The 20497-nt window shown below is 31.9% G+C and overlaps 1 protein-coding gene across 3 annotated transcripts; it reads left to right on the top strand.

The window, feature by feature from the left end:
* Positions 1–6194: 6194 nt before the first annotated feature.
* LOC114176305 (uncharacterized) lies at positions 6195–20298 on the top strand. 3 transcript variants are annotated; one of them, XM_028061293.2, is made up of 15 exons: positions 6195–6712; positions 6805–6890; positions 10976–11130; positions 11620–11681; positions 11834–12028; positions 12440–12494; positions 12667–12870; positions 12984–13120; positions 13513–13705; positions 13808–13867; positions 13952–14197; positions 18601–18859; positions 18942–19147; positions 19386–19436; positions 19537–20298. In XM_028061293.2, exons 1-15 carry the CDS (start codon positions 6528–6530, stop codon positions 19822–19824), a joined length of 2382 nt encoding a protein of 793 aa, XP_027917094.1. In that variant the 5' UTR covers positions 6195–6527; the 3' UTR covers positions 19825–20298. The 3 variants fall into 3 exon arrangements, with proteins under 3 accessions (XP_027917094.1, XP_027917092.1, XP_027917097.1); XM_028061291.2 differs by having other exon boundaries at positions 12667–12885; XM_028061296.2 differs by having other exon boundaries at positions 6542–6712; positions 11007–11130; positions 12667–12885.
* The last annotated feature ends 199 nt before the right edge of the window (positions 20299–20497 follow it).

Genomic DNA, 20497 nt, shown 5'->3' with positions numbered 1-20497 from the left:
GTTTTAAGGTAAAAGTGATATTAAATGTGTTATGTGTAAGACTAATGTCCTATGTATATAGAACCATAATCTCTCAAATAACCCTATAACCCATATGACAAAAATATATATAAACCCAACAGTGGTATCAACCCCCATACACGTGAAGGGAAATTTATCATATGAAAAAAATGACTCACCATTGAAGGGAGATTGTTAAGAATAATTCAAGTGTGAATTAAGAGTTTCACATGTTTCTTCAAACAAGTTTTTTCAAACATGTTTCATGTTTGGCATCCTAAACATGTCAAGGATGTATGTCTCCTAAGACATGCTTAAAAATCATGTTCTCTAATAATCTTAATTTCCAAAATCTTCGTAACAACTCTAAGATCTTTCACGTCAAATTCATTGTTCAACTTAGCCTTAACCTTCCAAACCTCAGCTCGTCAAACCATTTATTCCATTGCATCATGTTTTTTTTTTCTGACCGAAAAAGATTTATTTAACTTACAAATAAAAAATCTTTCTTGTCTCCTACCCTAATTCGCCCACAAAATCCATCACACATATAAATTAAGTTTGGATGAAATATCTGGTGACCACAAAATTAATAAATGGTGGCCTTCCTTGAACTTTTTTGGACAACTTATTCACCCCTGTTATGTAGTAAGGATGTCCTCAACTAAAACCTTCATATTGTCCTGGAATACCTCAGTGACATTTATAAAAGGTATATTTAGTCCTAAAAGAGATTGATGAGGAATAATTATTATTTAGATGCAACTCATACCTTAAATGAATTTGGAGTGGTGGATTTTCGAAGGAGACGATCGACACGGTGGAGAAGAACGAAGTATTTCGGCGCTGGTGTGAATGGTATGCAAGGGTCTGCGAGGATTATTTTTTCACAGTGACGACAAAATGGTAAGTTAATGGCACCAATTCTTTTTTCACTATGACGACAAAATGGTAAAGTTAATGATAAGTTTGGTTAACTTTTTGTAATCTTCATTCATTCATGTTTCTGTGGCTCTTTTGAAAGTAAAAATAAAATTAAAAATCATTTTTCACGTAAGGGAATAAAAAAGTAGTAAAAATGGACAGTCAGTCAATCATTTTCCTAAATTTTAAAACAATAATTTATTATTTTAATTTATATGTAAGTTATTTTAGCTCATATAAAAGTTCAATAACTTTAAAGCTTATTTCTTTCAAACTAATAAAAAAGGTGACAAAGAGAAGTTTGTACACATAGTAGAACAAAGAAAAAAGTTGATGAAAGGAGATGAAAATTTTTGTTTATGACAATAACGGAAAGTTCTTGAAAAATAAAAAGCCCACCCAATGGCCGTGAACTTGAAAACAAATAAGGAAAACGAATGTTACTTTTTTAAAAAGGGTTTAATATAATTATATAAACTTTTAACCGTTTTTCCACTTTAACGGTGTAACACCGTCAACTTATAACGAAGTATACATTTCAATTATATTTTCTAACGAAACGCACATAAGCACAAATTTTTAATCAATTTTAATAATAAATAAATTGTTTTTTTTATGACCATATTCAGTTAAATTTAATTATAAATTACAAACAAATTTAAATGTTAGAATTAGACGATTCCAATTGAACGGAACAATCCAAATCAAATCTAACAAAAGTGTGAACTAATATCGAACAACAACATCCAAATTTAGTTCCTCAATTACAACCTTTTTTTTCAAGCGTTAAATATTCACCACATTTTTCTATATTATGTTGTTCAATAAAAAAAATGTTATAAAAAATTATTAAATAAAACCCAAATTTAAAAATTAAAATAATTAACATTACAAAAAATCATTAAATAACAATTATTTTTAAAAACAAAAAATAATTAATCAGTTTGATATTATTTTATAAATTAGAAATTATTGTTATTTAAAATAGTTTTGGTTATGAACAAAAATTTATATTTAATTTGTGAATTAGATTTTAAATTGGTCTCTAACATCTACATATGTTTTAGCTACCTATTAGTTTCTAATTTTAAATTACCAACTACTTTATACACTAATTTCTTGATGCTATTGATTCTAAATTAGTTTTTAATTTTATAAACTAATTTAGTCACTAATTTGGTTGTTAAAACTTTGATACATTAAAGTCTAATTCATACACTAATCATAAATGTGTATTCATCCTACATATTATTTTAGATATCAATAATTTTTAGTTTATAACATGGGATTTAGCGTAGTCAATTTAGTGACTAATTATTTTGATCTCTAAAATCAGTTGTTACTTAATGATTTTTGTGTAGTGTGATTATTTTATAAACTAAAAATTATTGATATCTAAACTAATTGATCTTTAATATTATCTACCAAGAATTTAACTACTTACTGTTATTTCTAAATTAATTTCTAATTTTAAATTAGAGACTAATTTTGGATCAATAATAATAATGTTGAAGATCAATTTAGACTTTAATTCACAAACTCATTATAATTTTATAAATTTTATTAGTAATCATGATTACTTTAGATATCAATAATTCTTAATTTATAGGATGATGTCTAAATTAGTTAATATAATTATTAATTATTTTTGTTTTAAAATTTAATTATTATTTAATATTTTTTTGTAATGAAATTTTAAATTTTTAAAAAAAGTTGAATATAATTGGCTGGACGAAATACATGGACAAGGATCCAAACACAAAAAATCATTGCAAATAGAAGATTTTCATGTAAACTTAAATCAAGACAAACAAAAAGATATAAAATGTTAGCACGTGCGTCCATAATTAAACAATAATAATAACTAGAGTTGTGCATGGTGTAACCAAAATACAAATGCTCATTTTTATAGAATTGGGTATATATTTGAAATTATAAAATAATTAAATTCACAATAAATAAATATATAAATTATATCTTGAATTTACATTGTACAATTTAAAGTGTGATATACAATATTTTGTTCGATTGTTCATTTTGTTGAAAAATAACTAATTTAAAGATAAATAGAAGAAATGGTAAATTGAAAAATATGAATTTATGATGTATTGATATTTCAATTTGGATAATGTACATGTGTCTAATACTTATATGTATTCGATACTTTAAAATATTTTATTGATATTTATTAATGAAATATCTAATTTACAAAACAGTAATACTTTTATGATAATTTATAATTTTTTATGTTGAACACTTTAATATATACGGTTCTAGTTTGGATTCACACAATAATAATTATACAGTTATCACGTTCTTAATAATTATGATTGTACACTTCTTAATATCCATATATTATATATCATATTCTATCATTTTTAAAATAAATATATAGACATATTGGATAAATATTGTATCTGAAATACATATCATATTCAAACATCACATATATGAATGATTTATATATATATATATATATATATATATATATATATATATATATATATATATATATATATATATATATATATATATAAAAGGGTAATTTGAGCTGGAAAAAAATTGGTTAATTATGGCAATAATATTTTTTCAGCGAAACAGAGGAAAAACAATTGAAAATAATATGAAAATTAACAACAATAATAATATATATAATGATAATAAATTACATGCCTGACTTATATATTTTAAGCGAAACAGATATTGTAATTTTTAGATAGTGTTTATATGCTTTATATATATATTTTTAATTAATAATAAAATTGCAACCATACCCCATGCGGTGGATATATTACTGAATCTTATTTCAATACTATGTTTTCATATTCTTTATTGTTTTATATATTAGTTGTCATCACTAATCAATATTAAAAACAGAACCATAGAGTACACGTAAAAGTAAGTTATGTAAGTACCAAGATGCATTAAGTATGAAGACAATATCATAATCATAAAAAAAAACGAATATTTAAATTTAATGGGGTTTTGTAAGACTGGAATATCGTTTAGAAGAAAACATTTATCCTTAAAGAATAAAGCATACCTTACCATTTATTGTACAAAAGTAGAAATATAGCTTTCGACCCTGATTCACGTGATAGATATAAGTGTATTTAAATTGTATATATTTAATTCTTTATAATTGATTCCAAATCTATGTTCAGAATAAAAATAGTACTACATTATATAGTTATTCAAACACTCAATTTTTTTTATAGGAGTCTAAGGTTTGATATGAAATTCTAATAATGGAATTTTGGGTTTTTGAAATTACATCATTGAATAATTTAGGTGGTTAAAATAATTTTCCTAAAATAATAAGGGTATCAAAGTCAAACCAAATTCTAAAACATTTAAAATAATTGAATGAGGATCATAATGAACCTCTAACTGGTGATAAGAATTTATTGTAAGAGTAATTTATTTTCCAGCAAAAATTCTTGATTATTATTGTCGTTTTCTCATTGACTTAGGGATGAATAAAATCTGTTGAAACCAAACATTTCATAAGAGTGTTGGGTTGGATTCAATCTAGGAAAATTGATATCCAAACTCACATTAAATGTGTTTAGGATGTTGATTGGTTGGTTTGAAGGGAAGAAATTAAAATTTAAGTCACTAACTTTTATTAGTTTGGTTGATTTAAATTCAATTTTTTTATCAAATCAATTTAATTAAAAACCATGTTGGTTCTCCAATTATATTTAAATAAGCATCATTTAATTTTAATAAAAAATAATCTAAATTTTATAAGTTTATTTTCTTCTCAGTCTTTAAAACAACTGATATTAGTATATTAAAAAAGTAGGTTAATGTATTTTAAAATGTCCAAATAGTATATTTTAAATACTCAACAAATAAAAAATATTAAAAAATTCAACGGAAAATCTAAATCCAATTTTTATCTAAAAGTTATATATAATTTTGTCATTAAAAGAGAAGCCACTTATTACCAGACTGTTTAATAAAAATATGAAATGTAATATTTGTTTAGAGATTTATGATTTTTTTACCGTTTTATTACGAGATATACTTTTATTTAAGTATGAATATTTATAATACAATTATACTATATTCTTGTAACAGTTATCTTTTATTATTTTCTTCTGGGAAATTTTTTTTAGAGAATATGATAAAAAAAATTCTGTGAATAATTTAAAAATAGTATTTCTATTAGAACTTAAAAGTTGGATAAACTTATTGTCCAGTCCGACTAAATAAACATACTAGTAATTATATAGTTTAAAATTAATATATGATTATGTTATTTCATAATATAGTTTACTTTAAAAATTTTAATCAAATGCGTAAATTTATTTCAACAATGTTTCTATGGGTTTAATTCTTTATACAACTTAGCATGCTCAATAGTTAATACCATTAAATAATTATAGATTTTAATTTTATTATATGAAAATTTAATATAATTATAATATTAATAAATACTTATTTTTTAAATTCATTTAAATAGATCAATTCGTTAAGTTTAATTATTTTTAAAATTTCTTAAACACCTCATATTTTTAATTAACAACCCTTTATAAAAATCTAGGTCTTTTATATATATATATATATATATATATATATATATATATATATATATATATATATATATATATATATTCTCTAGTAGATCCTTATTGAATAACCTTGTATATTCTCACCCAAACACTTCTTAGAATACCAATTAACTTCAACAACACATTTAATTTAGTGACACATTATGTTTCATATTACTACATTTTACAAAAGAGCATAAAATAATTAAATTCCAATACCCAATGGCGATCACCACCTTAAATCTACTATCTACAACAACATAAGATTCTGTCATCAACTTCATACAAATTTGTCCCAAAAAAGAAGAAGAAATCTTCAAACAAAATGTAATAACGGCTAGAATGATTTCATTCGTTCATAGTTTCCATTTCCACCAGAATCAAATGGATTAAAGATGGTAAAGTAAAACAATGTAGGAAGGAGCCTTCAATCTATGTTATTCTCCTCGTATAACAAAACAGAAAAGAAACTAACATTTTAAGTGTAGAGATACCAATCTCAGTAGATGGTTTTAGGCATAAAGGTCTGCACCGACACGACATCCCATGTTACAATTTTGAAATTTTAGTTTTAGTTTTTTTTCTTCTAAGAAAAAGAAAAACAAGAGAGATCATTAATAGCGGTACCTGCGAAAAGAGTTGACGAAAGTGATTTTCCTTTCCTTGCCAAGTGCCAACATGTATATAACTCATAAATTATTACTCCTCATCATGAACAGAGTTGCGTCTTTGTTCCTCTTGTTTCCACACGCTTTCCGTTCATTCACTTTTTATTATTTCTCTTTCATCTTGGTCCCAACTGTTCCTTCGTTCCTCCAATCAATCACTGCAACCGAGACCCACTTCACAGATGACTTAAAGTGCGATGCTTTCACGCACGAGAAAACATTAATAGGTTCGGTCTGCACTGAAACGAAGGTGGGTGGGAGAAAGTTGGTTCCTTTTTAGGTTCAGGACTTGTGGGTTTTTCTCCACTTTTATTGAAGGCATGAGTAATCATTTGGGGTTGAAGTATTGCTGTATCGTCTGCTAGTACTACTACTTATGTTTCGGAGACTCAGATGGTTTGTGGGTCTGAATCAGAAGAATTGGTCAACCAAAAGGTTGGTCCATGTTGAACATCAACATCCTGGCCCTGCCAGGCCAAACCAGTTGCCTGTGCTCGATGCCGTGCATGAAGTTGCAATTTACATTCATAGGTTTCATAATCTTGACCTCTTTGAACAAGGGTAAGCACTAAGCTCCACTTTCTGTTCCTCCCCTTTTCCTTGTGATACTGTTGTGGGCTTATTGGTCTTTTCTTTTTATGGCTGCTCTGTAGATGGTACAAAATCAAGGTCACCATGAGATGGGAGGATGGTGAAGACTCCTATCCCGGCATTCCGGCGCGGGTTGTTCAGTATGAAGGTGACACGTATTCCTAATCTCTTCAAGTGCATGCGGTTAAGTGCATCTAGTTTCTGTAGTTTAGTTTGTAGTAAGTTTTGCTGTTCTAGTTTGTTGAAGACTTGAATTTCGGGTTCATTGAGATCCGGTGGCGCTGTCATCAAGGTTATGTGTTAGATCCGGGCAAAAACATGTTCTTTACATGGAAATTACGGTTGGTATTTGACATGGTGCTGTAAATAAGAAAAGGTAAAAGCATCTAAATAACTACAAAATGATGGTAAAATTATTCTTCTCCAGCTTCCTACAATAACAAATCATTTAGTTCCCCGCACAATCAGGTAACAGAAAGAAAAGAATGCAATGGAGAATCATCAGGCCGTTATGCTTTTTTTCCTACATGGCTGCAAACATAAACTAATTTTATAATTCATCAAGCTAAAATGTCTTGATAGTTGCTGGAGTTCTTCGTAACCTCTTGGGCGTGATTATTGGGTTGGATTGCTAACAATTCCCTCCTCTAGAAAAGCCACGTTGTCCTCAAGGTGATAGATGTGGTTAAGGTGGTGCTAGTGTTTCCTAGCAAAGGGGTTAGGGACTGGTGGTGGGTATGTGAGGTGATTCGGAAGAGAGCTAAAGCAGGTTGAGGGGACACAGGTAAGTTTGCATAAAAGGATAAGAGTTGGCCCAAATGAGTAAAACTAATGCGTAAGGATCCACAGTGGGATGATTTCATTGGAGTGGTAGGAAGGGGCATGAGAGCTTGACAAAGATTATTCACTTGGTCCTCTTACAACTTGGCAAGGGCCATAACTTTTTGTCATTGGCATACGATGAATAGCCTCCTAGATTTTTGGTGAATTTCTGGTGAGAGACCAAAATTAATGCAACTCAAAAGGAACATTGGAGCTAAGTTGACAATACAATTGGGCAAGCTCTAAAACTTGGTGATGCATTTATTGATGGTGCCACACTAGGTAAACTTGAACAGAGCTCTCTTATGTTCACCATAGTAAGATGATCAAAACAAGATCAAGAGCTTGCAACATGCCTTGCCACAACTTGAGGAAATCATTGTGAAACATTCATTGATACCAACTCAGTGTGGGGGCGTCCATGTAGAAGGAAGTGATCCTAATCCGTTCTTCATTGGGAACGCCCTAATAACTGTAAAATTGTTCGTTTTGAAGGTCTAACTCATAATGTGAAGGCCATTGAATAGGGGAAGCTCTATTTTGATAGAGGGATGGTGTGGTAATGGCGATGGGGGGGAGAGGGGGAAGCATGGGGCGAGGTAGTAAGTGAAGACAACTGCTCATGTATAAAATCAATGTTGTGTGAGAGGTCTTGTTGGTTGTTAGTGAGGGTGCTTTGGAGTTGGGTAAGGGAATGTATGCTGTCCTCAAGGCAGTTGGCAACCAATTTATAGATACTGTGATCGGCCATTGCTGGTTGGAGCACTTGATATGGCATTGTTAAAAAATGGGTAAAAACAGCTAAATTATTGCAAAATGATAAATTCATTCTTCTCTAGCTTCTATTTAATCATTTATAGGAATATATTGTCAGTACATTGACAACTCATTGGTTCCCTGCATAATCAAGTGACAAGAAGAAAGAATATAATGAAAGTTTTGATAGTAGTTGGACTTCTTTGTAACCTCTTGGGCCCTAATGATCTGGCTGGATTGCTAACAGTATTTCAAGGCAACTTATTCTCAAGTCATGTATCAGTTGAAATGGCTTATTCAGCTAATTTCAAATATTTAACAACCAAGAAATAAAAATGTACATAATCTTTTTGTAGACTTGTGTCATTTGATATTTTAAATCCTGGGTAGTCATCCAAAATTAAAGGGATATATAGAAGCCACACTTCTCCATTTTAGTGCATTGAAATACTTCTCACTAGCCATTCCCCAAATGCTTAGGGACAGAAATGGATTACTTGCTTCTCTGTCACACAGAGTTGTGCAGTAAAGGGTTCGAGTATGAGGTTTGGATGTGTATGTTTTCTCTTAAAATATATGAAATGTGTGTATGTCATGTGTAAATACTGGTGCCAGAGCTACGTTCAACTTTCTTGTTTTCTTTTGAAATAATACTTGAATTTATAGTTGTCTCTTATTGAAGTGAAGTTTGCTCCTGCTTCTTAGCAGTCAAAACTGTAACCTGAGTTATTATTATTATTCATGAAGCTGTTTGCACATTTTACCATAACAAGGCATATACAAATGTGAAAGCAAGGCTTATATTAAAAGCTTCTAAACTAAGGAACCAAATTTTAAAATGAAATGCACTCATTATAAGCTTGAACTGGAAAAACTACCCTCTCAAGCTGTAATGGATATTTTTATATATTTATTAATGAAATGAAAAATTGCTCATCTTACTGATTAAAGGTCTAAATATGTCTAAGTAACCGCTGAAACACTATGTTATTGATTTGCGATTTTCTTAGTGACGAATTTAAACACAAATTTAGATTTATATTTAAAATTGCATGCTTTTGTGGATGATAGTTTTGATTGAAGAAGTAAGGCAAACTATTAAATTTAGACTTGAGCTTTGGAGACAAACATTGGAAACAAAAAGGTTTTCACTTAAGTAGTAATAAGACAAAGTATATACCTTGTGTGTTTTACAGTAGACAAGAGAAATATGACTTGGAAGTTACCATGGGAAAAAATGCCTTACAAAAATTTTGAAGTTAAATATTTTGACCTGTAATACAAAATTGAGGAGAAATGAATGAGGATGCCGCACCGCACAAATATATACATGATCATTTAAGTGAAAAAATACATTATTGATTATTTTTATCACAAAGTACATGCCAAGCTAAAAGGAAAACTTTATTGTACAACTTTATGTCGGGTTATACTCTATGGTAGTGCATTTTGGACTTTAAAGAAACAACATGGGAAAAAAAGTGGTAGTAGTAGAAATGAAAATGCTAAGATATAGGCGTATAAGAAAGAACATTATATGAAATTGCATATGGGAAGATGTTGCTGTGGCACCAATTGAGAAAAAGATGACAAAATATCACTAGGGAGGTGTGAACACGTAAAGATGGCTGCAAGAAGCACAATAGTCTACTGGAATGATTTTGGCTCTAAAAGTAGTAGTTACTTTAGCTATTTTCCCTTTAACAATATTCTTGTTTGGGTATCAATGATTTATCTTTAATGTGGTAGTTGTTGGAGATCCGGTATTGACTAGTAATATGATAAAAAATAGTGTATATAAGTACGAGACAACCAATACTCTATGAATTAGGTCTAAATCCATGATGTCTAGCAGTTGTAGTTGGAGTTATTGGGTGTCCCATTATGAGGTCGTTGTCCAACCACTTAAATATGTTCAGTCTTGCAAACATTACACTTCTAATATCCAGTCTTTGGTGTGAGATGGTGTATGCTGGAACTTCTATATTGACTACTGATAAACAAAAAAATAATGTATATAAATGAGAGCAACACTCACTCCATGTGCTCTTTTGTGGAGTTGCGTTAGACTCATACCTAACTTTTAAGAGTAGTGATTTTTATCAAAATAAGGGTCATTCAGCGTCTGCTCAGATATTGATATCTAATGAATTCTTTGTCAGAGTGAGGGATACATTTCTAGTTTTAGGAATTCAGAAGACAAACTTATATCAAAAGAATATCAAATTGTTGGTTGGTATCTCTGTTTGAGTTCAAGTACTATGGAATCAAACTCAATCATTGTCAGAATTATACCATTTTTCTTTTTCTAGATTGAGTTCCAATTTAAATTTCAGTTAGCCATATTCAGAAATAAGTTATCTGCAACTAAATGCATGCCTGTTTGCAGAGCAATTTGAACATACAGTACTTGTACTTTTGTGCATAGTTACTCAACTTTAGGTTTTTGCAGATGGTATAGTAATGCTTTCCTAATAATCTCTTTAAGCTGTACTGTTTTGAACCTCCGAACACTTTCACTATACCTGAACATTTACAATCACGAACTTGATATGCTGAATTTGTCGTCTTAGTTTGTTGTTTGCATTATATTTGTGTAACTGTTCTAGCTATAGTGTATAATCTTAGAATCCGTCCTTTTTCTTTGAGCTGCAGCTCCTGAAGTGGGTTCTGACAATTTATGTAGAGTCTGGATGATTGATGATACAGACAACAGTTTTTCAACACCGCCATTCCATATTAAATATGCAAGACAGGATGTACATCTTTCCATCATGATCTCATTCTACCTGTCTTTTGACGTGTGTGAGGTCAGTTTTTCTCACTATTGTAATGATTTTGCTGATATAAACCTTTAATGTGTTTGTGTACGAAATGGAGGTTCCTTTTTGTTGAAACAAACTAGTATAGGAGATCTTGTCAGAAGATATTGCCAAACGCAGGACAATAAGTTTAGTGTAATTACAAAAGAGGTAAAGTTGTCCCTTTGCATCATGTGTTGTAGAAAAGGAAGTCGTGTCATTCCTTGGCTAATTAGGTTGGGGAAGGAAAACCTATATTTTTAAGGATGTCTCATTATTTCATTAACTATTGGATAAATTGTCTTCATGAGATCATGGTTATTTGAACACATTTCTACATCTGACGTGCAAAGAAATATGTTCCTTTCATTATAAGAATCTATAATAATAATAAAAAAAAAAAAACTGTTGTGACTTGCTACTTTTGTGATGTGCGACACTAGACTACCTTTTATTTTTCTTCTGCCTTGTAAACTTTTGGTTATTGTCTAAACACAGGTACAATCCTCTTCAGTCATCTTGAAGTTTGAACTCATGCATGCTCCTATAACTCGAACTGGGTTAGTTAGTTAATAGTTCCCTTTCCCTTTTTTGGTGCACTAGTGTACTAAACTAGTGTGCAAATATTCATTTGACTTTTAGTTAGATGTTATTATTACGATCATGTGAGTTTCAGGTTTTTAAGTCCGAGCTTATTTCAACATTTGTGCAGGCCTGAGTTACAAGGTTCTCTGGATCCATATGCTGCTTCAGTTCATGAATATAAAATCCCCCCTAAAGCTCTTCGAGGATTGCATTCATATTGTCCTGTTCATTTTGATGCTTTCCACGCTGTCCTTGTTGATACAAGCATTCACATCAGCCTACTAAAAGCTAGTTATCACACATCTCAACAGAAGGTATCCAGGTTTGTCAGACCTCCAGTTTTTGAAGTTCAAACTAACCGTTGCATCATCATCGCTGTTGGAATATCATTAGAATCAATTAGTCTTCTGAAGGGAGGAGTTGTCTTAGAAGTTGTTTCCCTGTTTGATTAGGGTTAGGTGTACTGTGCTATTATTAGTGGGCTTGAGCTAGTGCTACTTAAGTTATACCTAATCATTAGTCCCACTGGGCATTGGAGACGGACTGCTTTGTTTTATACAACATAAAGTCAAATTTAATCTCATATTATTGATTAGTATAACCATTCTCTTTTCCCATTCACTATCTAAACCTTATAACTTTAGCAGCCATAATTTAATTATGTTTCTTTTTCTTATTGTATATAATGTATTGTTTTAGCTTTTGAATGATATGATTAGTTGAATTATATCAGTGAATCCAGAGGTTCAGAAGGTGCTTATGTTGAAGATTATGTTGGGTCAAACAAGGTATGAGGTGTTGTGTATAGATCACATCGCATAATAACATTGTTTCTGATTTTAAGGTGTTATAAGTTGAAAAGTTGTGGTTTATATTATTTGATAAGCTTAATTTTGTTGAGAAATCTCTTTGACTATTATTATAACTTATTCTTCTTCTGATTCTCAAAACTCAAATCAGGTTATGCTCATCAAAGCATTGATGGCTGCGTATGATATTCTGCTTGAAGATTTGAGAAGAATAAGCACAGGCATTGGCAAAGCTATTGATTTGACTGAAATTACTTTTGAATCAGATGCTACAGAATGGTTTGCTCCTACTCCACCTGCATCTGTGAAAAGTGTTCATGGTGAACCATCACTTCAACTGTCTGACATGGCACAAGTAATAAGTGCCGAGGTTTTTAATTCTGTCAACGTGAACATTTATTATTGTTTTAGTTTCTTTGTGTTTCAGACTGTTTACCGACTTACAACCTCCATGTTTCCCTAAAACAGAAGTCTGCTTATTGTATCAATAACCTTACTGAGAAGTCAATTCAACCTTTTTCTTGGGATGATCATCTCTTGAGCTCTTTCCAGTCTCTAGGGAATCAGCTCTTATGTCTCTGGAATATATTTCTGAAATTCCACAGGTTTGTTATATATAATTGCAGTGATTTCATGTCCAAATAATTATTTAAGTTTGGCATCTTTGATGTCCTTGTAGCTCTTTTTAGTATATTAATGCTTCTATAGTTGTATATGCATTCTGATCATTATAGCGCAATGAAAAACTATTGTCCCGTCTTCTTTCAGTTTGAATTGTTTTTTTTTTCAACTTTTTTGCCAAGCTCCAGTATTTTGACTGGCTTGTGAGACTAGATTGTCCTGAACGAGGCTGATTTTTGTTCTTTGTACATTTTCCATATGTAATGTAAATGCAATGCTAGACTGTTATGTTGTAAGAAATTTAGTATTTGAGAATAACATTTCAGCAGTGCATTAATTCAATGACATCTGTTTTTTACCCTATCATTTTAACCAGGGAAAACAGAACAAAAATATTGGAATTTCTGCGGAAGTCCTGGGTGATTGATCGGAGAACTGAATGGTCTATATGGATGGTATACTCAAAGCTTAAAATGCCTCATCAAAATATGAACTATGGAGTTGAGGGGACGTCAATGTCCCACGGTGTACATAGAAGTTCAATACTTACAAGGAGATTTACTGATGATGTAATAATCTACTATTTAATATTTATTAGTTCTGTTGTGCTATGGATTTTCTTTACGTGGTCATTTTCTTCAAATATGTTAAGTTCGATTTTCTCAATTCAGCCTATTCAAAGTGCAACAATGCGTGCAGAACTGCACAGGCGAGGAATATCACAAATGAGGGTAAGAGAATATGTTTTTTTTTTTCTTCTTTGCAGTATTATAGTTTTAGCTGTCTGGAATTGATGATATGTGATTCCCATGCAGATAAACAATAGGTCACTTCAAGACATGTTTATATTTGGAGATCCTCTGCTGATTCCTATCATTATTATAGAACGCTTGACAAACGGGAACCATTCTGCCAGTGTGAACTTAGACTTCAACCCTTTGGATGACAAAAAAAGGCATATAGTAGAAAATGGATCCAGAGCCCCAAAGAAGTTGGGTGGTGGCAGTTCACAGCAAAATGAGCTTGTTTTGAGGATAGTCGTTTTTGTTCATGGATTTCAGGCATGTTTCACATTCTTGCAGTTGCTTTTATGTCCTTGATCTGAGTTTTGTCTCTCTCTATTGTTGCTTTTGGCCTTCAGTCTTTTAGAAGTTACAATCCACAGTGCTTTTCTCTGAAAACGGAAGCTGCAATTTATGTTCTGGGATATAAAATGGGAGAATTCAAAACTATGCTGTTGCTGTCTGATATACTGAAATACCATATGCAGTTTTCAAATCTTATGCACGAAATAGCATCAAATTGTGTCCATATTTGTAGTTTGTCATGTTTTTGAACACTAAGGTTATATAGCCACTTACAGGAACAACTTATCTGAGTTCATGGGTTTTTTTTGCTATTATAGTTTGAAGCTTCAGGCTACCAATTATTTTGGTTTTTCCTTTGTCATGATTTGGTTGTTCGTAACTTACTGTTATTGATAAATATAAGATTAACTAGAGTAATACATATTTTCTTTTTGTTGTGACTTTCTTTTGAAGTTATCCTCGTGGTAAATCTGTGGGTGTTAGTTTCTTCTGTACAAATGTAAAAGCCTTACTGAACATATAGTTTTAAGCACATAGCAGCAATAATAAAAATTACGGCATTCTGTTTTGCTGTATCTTTTCTAAATTGCTAAAGTTGACTATTATACAATATAATTACAGATTTGGTCAGTCCTTAAAAGATTTAGATTTATGATCATTCACTATTACACCTTTGTACAACATTGAATCTTTAATCTTAAAATTAAAAAGATTTAGCCTTGTTCTGGTGCATTTATTTTTGTGTATGTTGAAACTCTTGAATGAATATTTACCATGTTGCTTGTGTTTCCATTTCCCAAACATACATATATTACTTGTTTGTAGGATGAATAGAAGAAACTATAGCTTAGTTGAGGATTCTACTATTATAGGAATGTGATCCTAGCAGTGTCGGTGACCTATGAAGGAAAGAAAACTCTGTTCTAATATAAGCTACCTCTGAACTAATCTTACTAATTACTTGTTAGATATTATAGCACAAAAGATCCTTTCAATATCAACTATTATTATAGTATTATATTTATAAAATGATGAATTTATTTAAAAAAGCAACTTTAAAATAATTATTCTTTCACTCCTACCCTATATTTTCTCTTAATATAATAGTTCTGATGCCTACCTTACTTTCATAGTTAGATTATGAACTAAGCTGCTTGCTTTAAATAAGCATTAGTTTTTCTTGCGGTTGCTTTTTCTTGGAGGTTTCTATTTTTCTTCTTTAGTCATTCCGCACCTAACTCTGCTCTATACAACTTAATTTTCTCAAAAGAAATTGGTTTTGTTGTTTTGTTTCAGCTGTTTTTTTCTATTAACCCTCAATAGTTAACGGGGATTTTCCTTCAGAGAAAGTCAGATATATTCAATATTACAATTTCCTTTCTTTTACTTTGTAGTGTGGCCTGATCTTTGTATTATGTTTTCCATTTTCCTTTTATGTTGATTTTAACATTAATTAATTTCTTGTTTAAAAGAAGCTGAGTATGTATAGTACTTGTCAAAGTTCATATGGGCTTCCTATTGTTGAGTTCACACAACAATAACAAGAAAAATGCAAGAACAAGAATGAAAGAAAAAACTGTATTATGACATAAGGTTCTACATACAGGGAATAAATTTCAACACAATCCCCCCAAAGAGTAAAATGTGTCTCTATATATAAATCCAAGGGATAACAGAAAATTGTTTAGTTAAAACAAAGCATCGTCTACAAGAATACAAGCAGTAGATGGTCTAACTAAATCTTAACACTACTAGACTCTTTCTAGTAGATGGTCTCTTCTGCTTTTCAAAAGATTATCACGATTTAGGTTCAATACATCACAATTCTCCAACTTGATTCAAAATCATGAAAGAGCTTCTGCATCACCTTCCTTTATCCTCAAACGAAAAATTAGTAAGCACATTTGAAGAGACTTCGTACACATCTGCATGATTCTCCTCCAAAGCTACCTTCACAATCTTGACCTCCCCAAACTCAAACTTCTCTAGCAAAGTGTAGTCTAACATCAATGTGTTTGATTCTCTCATGGTATATATTGTTCTGTTCAAATATCTTAGGACCCATTTCAAAGCCTCTCAATCAAGAGCCTACTAACCACACTAACAACGTGCACTAGATCTAATCTGCTACATACCATCCCATGATGATTCTTACTCCATTAGTATGAAATAGTCTTCATCTCCCTCCTATCTTCCTCATAACTAAGAGCTTGGATTAGCAAGAGCTTTGTGTGATGACTCAATGGTGGACCTACAGGTCTTGATTCATGCACCTTGAGCTTCTCAACAACCTTCTTCGAATATCCTTGCTGTGATAGATGCAACACTCCAATCGTTTAATCCCTCTATATATCCATTCCATGTATTCGCCTTGTGGAACCAAGATCTTTCATCTAAAACTCTGAGCTTAGTTTTTCTGTGAGCTCTTTTATCTCATTATAATACTAGCTGGTTATAAGGATATCACTTACATACAAGATCAAGAACAACACACTCCTATCTATAGAATATAGCCGCAGTTGTTGTAATTATTCCTTTGGAATCCGGTTTGCCTTTAAACATCATCAAACTCTTGTACAAGTAGAAGGTTGATTATCGTCATTTGATACATCATTGTTTAACTCCTCTAAACGATGTAATCCAATGCCAAAAGACTCGTTCAATGTCTCCAAATAATGAACTCCTCTCTGCCCATGCTTTCAGTTTATATTTCTTGACATGTGCAAATGCCAAGGTGTCAAACACCCTCAAATTATCATAATCTTATCATAATTTGTTGGCTTTCCACTCCATACCTCCATGGGAGTCTTAAACTTCAAAGCAAACAATGAACTCCTATTTATCAGATAGACAAGGGTGATTGCAATTTCTCTCTAGAAGAACTTAGGCAAACTAGCTCCCAATAACACACACATTACCCGCCTTAAAATGATTCTAGTCATCCTCTCAGCACGACCATTTTGTTGAAATGGATATGCGGTTGTCCTGTGCCTCCTTATACCTTCTATCTTACAAAGCTCATTAAACTTCTCTAATGCAAACTCCAATTTGTTGTCAATTCTAACAACTTTGAATTTTGTTACCTATTGATTACTGTTCATGGTGTGCCACTTTTGAAACATCTGAAAAATCTCAGTTTTACTTTTCAATATATAAATATACACCCTTTGCAAGTAATCCTCTATGATAGTAAGGAAATAAGACCTTTCACCATGAGTTTGAGCTCATGTTAGACTCCAATAGGTTTGCATTAGCATACTAAAACGGTCTATTGAACACATGGTTACCAACCCCAAACTTCAATATATGAGACTTTCGAAGTACACAAAACTCAGCCTTATCCATTCTATTGCCTCCCAATAGGTTTTGCTTTCCCAGCTCCACCAAATTTTTTTCACTTATGTGCCCCAACCTCAAAGCCACAACTTTGTCTTGCATAATTTGACTAGGCACAGACGCATATGGGATCACTGGTAAACCATATAGTGTGTAAAGACTATTCTTTTTCATCCCCTTAGTAGTTGTAGATGCTCTGTTTACAATCTTTATAGTACCGCGTTTAATCTTAGGTGTCAAACCCATTTGATCAAACTGCTAGCCGGTCCACCATCTTGATTCTATCATCTTGAATAATACAACTATTGTTTTAAACAGAGTCTATGTGCCAAGATTTTGTCATTTAAAATAACTCAAGTTTTATCCACATTGACACAACAATTATCTTCTTTGTGACTTCCCTGAATGGCTTATCTCCAAGACACAATTATGGTGATTCTATCTTTGTTGATCATGTCAATCTTCTTCTGGGACAAAGACGTTGACATGTTTGCCTCCTCCTTTATAGCATCAACACATATTTGTTGTATCAAGATAGTTTTCATCTTGATCCTCCATAATGCAAAGTTCACCAGAAAACTTCTCAATGTCAAATTCAATGGTAATTTCTTTGAAATTTGTTCTTCAAATTCTTTCCGCTGGCTGTGGCTGACTCTATAGACGGTGCCAATTGTTGGGTTTGCACAATGATAAAAAAAAAAATGAGAACAAGGATAAAAGAAAGTAACTCTATTATAAGGTTATACAAAGAGTGAATGAGAGTATATCAACACAACATACCCCACAGAGTAGCGTGTCTCTATACACAAAACTAAGGGATAACAAAAAACTGTTAAGATAGTTCAAAATGTTGTCTACAATACAAGGCGTAGACAATAGACTGTCTAACTAAATCTTAATACTACTAGACATCTTTTAGAAGATGGTCCTCTATGCTGATTTAGAGTCAAAACATCACAACTATTATTGTCTTGTTTATCTTTTATTTCCATTAATAGATGATTTGACTAAGTGTGCTCTCCATGACTTAAACTTAACAGGGAAATCATTTGGATTTACGGCTTATTCGGAACCAATGGCTTTTAATAGACCCCAAGATACAATTTCTAATGTCAGAGGCAAATGAGGATAAAACATCTGGAGACTTCAGAGAAATGGGATCACGGCTTGCCCAAGAAGTGATCTCCTTCCTGAAAAAGAAGATGGATAAAGCTTCAAGAAGTGGAACCTTGAAGGATATCAAGCTTAGCTTTGTCGGTCATTCTATTGGGAATCTCATTATCAGGACAGCCTTAACAGGTATATCAATTAATAATTTTTTTAACAGTAGCGTTCAGAAATTAAACTAGGGAAAGTAATGTCTTTTTTTGAATAATTCCAGAGAGCATCATGGAGCCATATCTAAGATACTTGCAAACCTATGTCTCCATATCTGGTCCACATTTGGGTTATATGTATAGTTCGAACTCTCTATTCAATTCAGGGCTGTGGATACTGAAGAAGCTCAAGGGCACACAATGCATTCACCAACTTACATTTACAGATGACCCTGATCTTGAAAATACTTTCATCTATAATCTTTCCAAGGTATGGAATGCCTAATATTTTGCTCTTGATTATAAGTTACCTGATCCCTAACTTCTTATCTAGGACTCCTTTTCCGTAATTGTGAAATTAATGCATTTTTTTGGGCTTTGAAATGGGAGTTAAGTTATTGGAGAAGTGGGGCTACAGGGATGTTTTGTTCATATTCATTTGCTATATTTTAATGAAGTGAAAATAGGGACACAAGTGATATTAGTCTTACTGTTACTATTGTCTACAGGAGAAGACATTGGCTAACTTCCGGAATGTGCTTCTTTTGTCATCACCTCAGGTAATCTTTATATGCTTATGATGGGAATCATCAGAGTTTATAAGACACACTAGAAGAACTTCTCCTTACATCATAATGATTCATTCTTGTTACATGTCAGGATGGCTATGTTCCGTACCATTCTGCCAGAATAGAACCTTGCCCAGCATCTTCTGTGGATTTCTCTAGAAGAGGGAAAATCTTCATGGAGATGCTGAATAATTGCTTGGACCAAATCCGAGCCCACTCTGACGATAGGGTGGTCATGCGCTGTGACATCAACTTCAACACCTCTTCCTATGGCAGGAACTTAAACACACTTATTGGACGGACAGCTCATATCGAGTTCTTGGAATCTGACATTTTTGCAAAGTTCATAATGTGGTCCTTCCCAGAGCTGTTTTGTTAGCAAAGAAGTAATCTACTTGGAATTCAGACAACTTGTTGATTTAGATAGACAGTGAAGTTGAGACAATAATTCAAGAACATTGGAAATGAAAGCATGGGATTGAAATCAAAAACAGCTCAGAGATTCCAATTCAAAGTCCATCATGGGCCCAAACTCCAGAGGTAGTACTCTTCCAACACCATCCTCACGGTGCGACAAATTGATAAATTTGATTCCTCCAAACAATTCGGGTCAGGAAAATGGAGGAATTTGCAGAGCAAGAAGCATGCATGGGACCTTGGCCATATTAACATAACTTTTCTATGTAGTTATACAGCCTTTTTTGTACAAAAGACAGAATGACTAGTTTACCTTGTCTGCTTAAGTTTATAGAAGTCGTTGTAGTTCTATAGGCTTAGGAACCTATATAAAATGTTGTACACTGACAGATAATATTCAAAGAATTTCCTACAGAACTTCCATCCTTTTACTTCAGATTACGCTTTCTGGTATCACGGTGCCCTCCCTTTTAAACCTGTTATAGTTCGTTTTGTTCATATTTATGTACTTGTTTGTGCAGATTAAATTTACCTTACTGTAGATTAAACATAATACTAGTTCAGAGTTCAGTGCTTCATTGGATGAACAGTGAATAATACAACCAAACTAAATTCTTCGAGTCAGATATCTGCGT

This window comes from Vigna unguiculata, chromosome 3 (genome assembly GCF_037176805.1).
Source record: "Vigna unguiculata cultivar grain cowpea cultivar isolate G323 ecotype 2 chromosome 3, ASM3717680v1, whole genome shotgun sequence".
Taxonomy (NCBI): Eukaryota; Viridiplantae; Streptophyta; class Magnoliopsida; order Fabales; family Fabaceae; genus Vigna; species Vigna unguiculata.
Note: the sequence above shows the minus strand (reverse complement) of the source record. Positions and strands in the feature narration are given on the sequence as shown.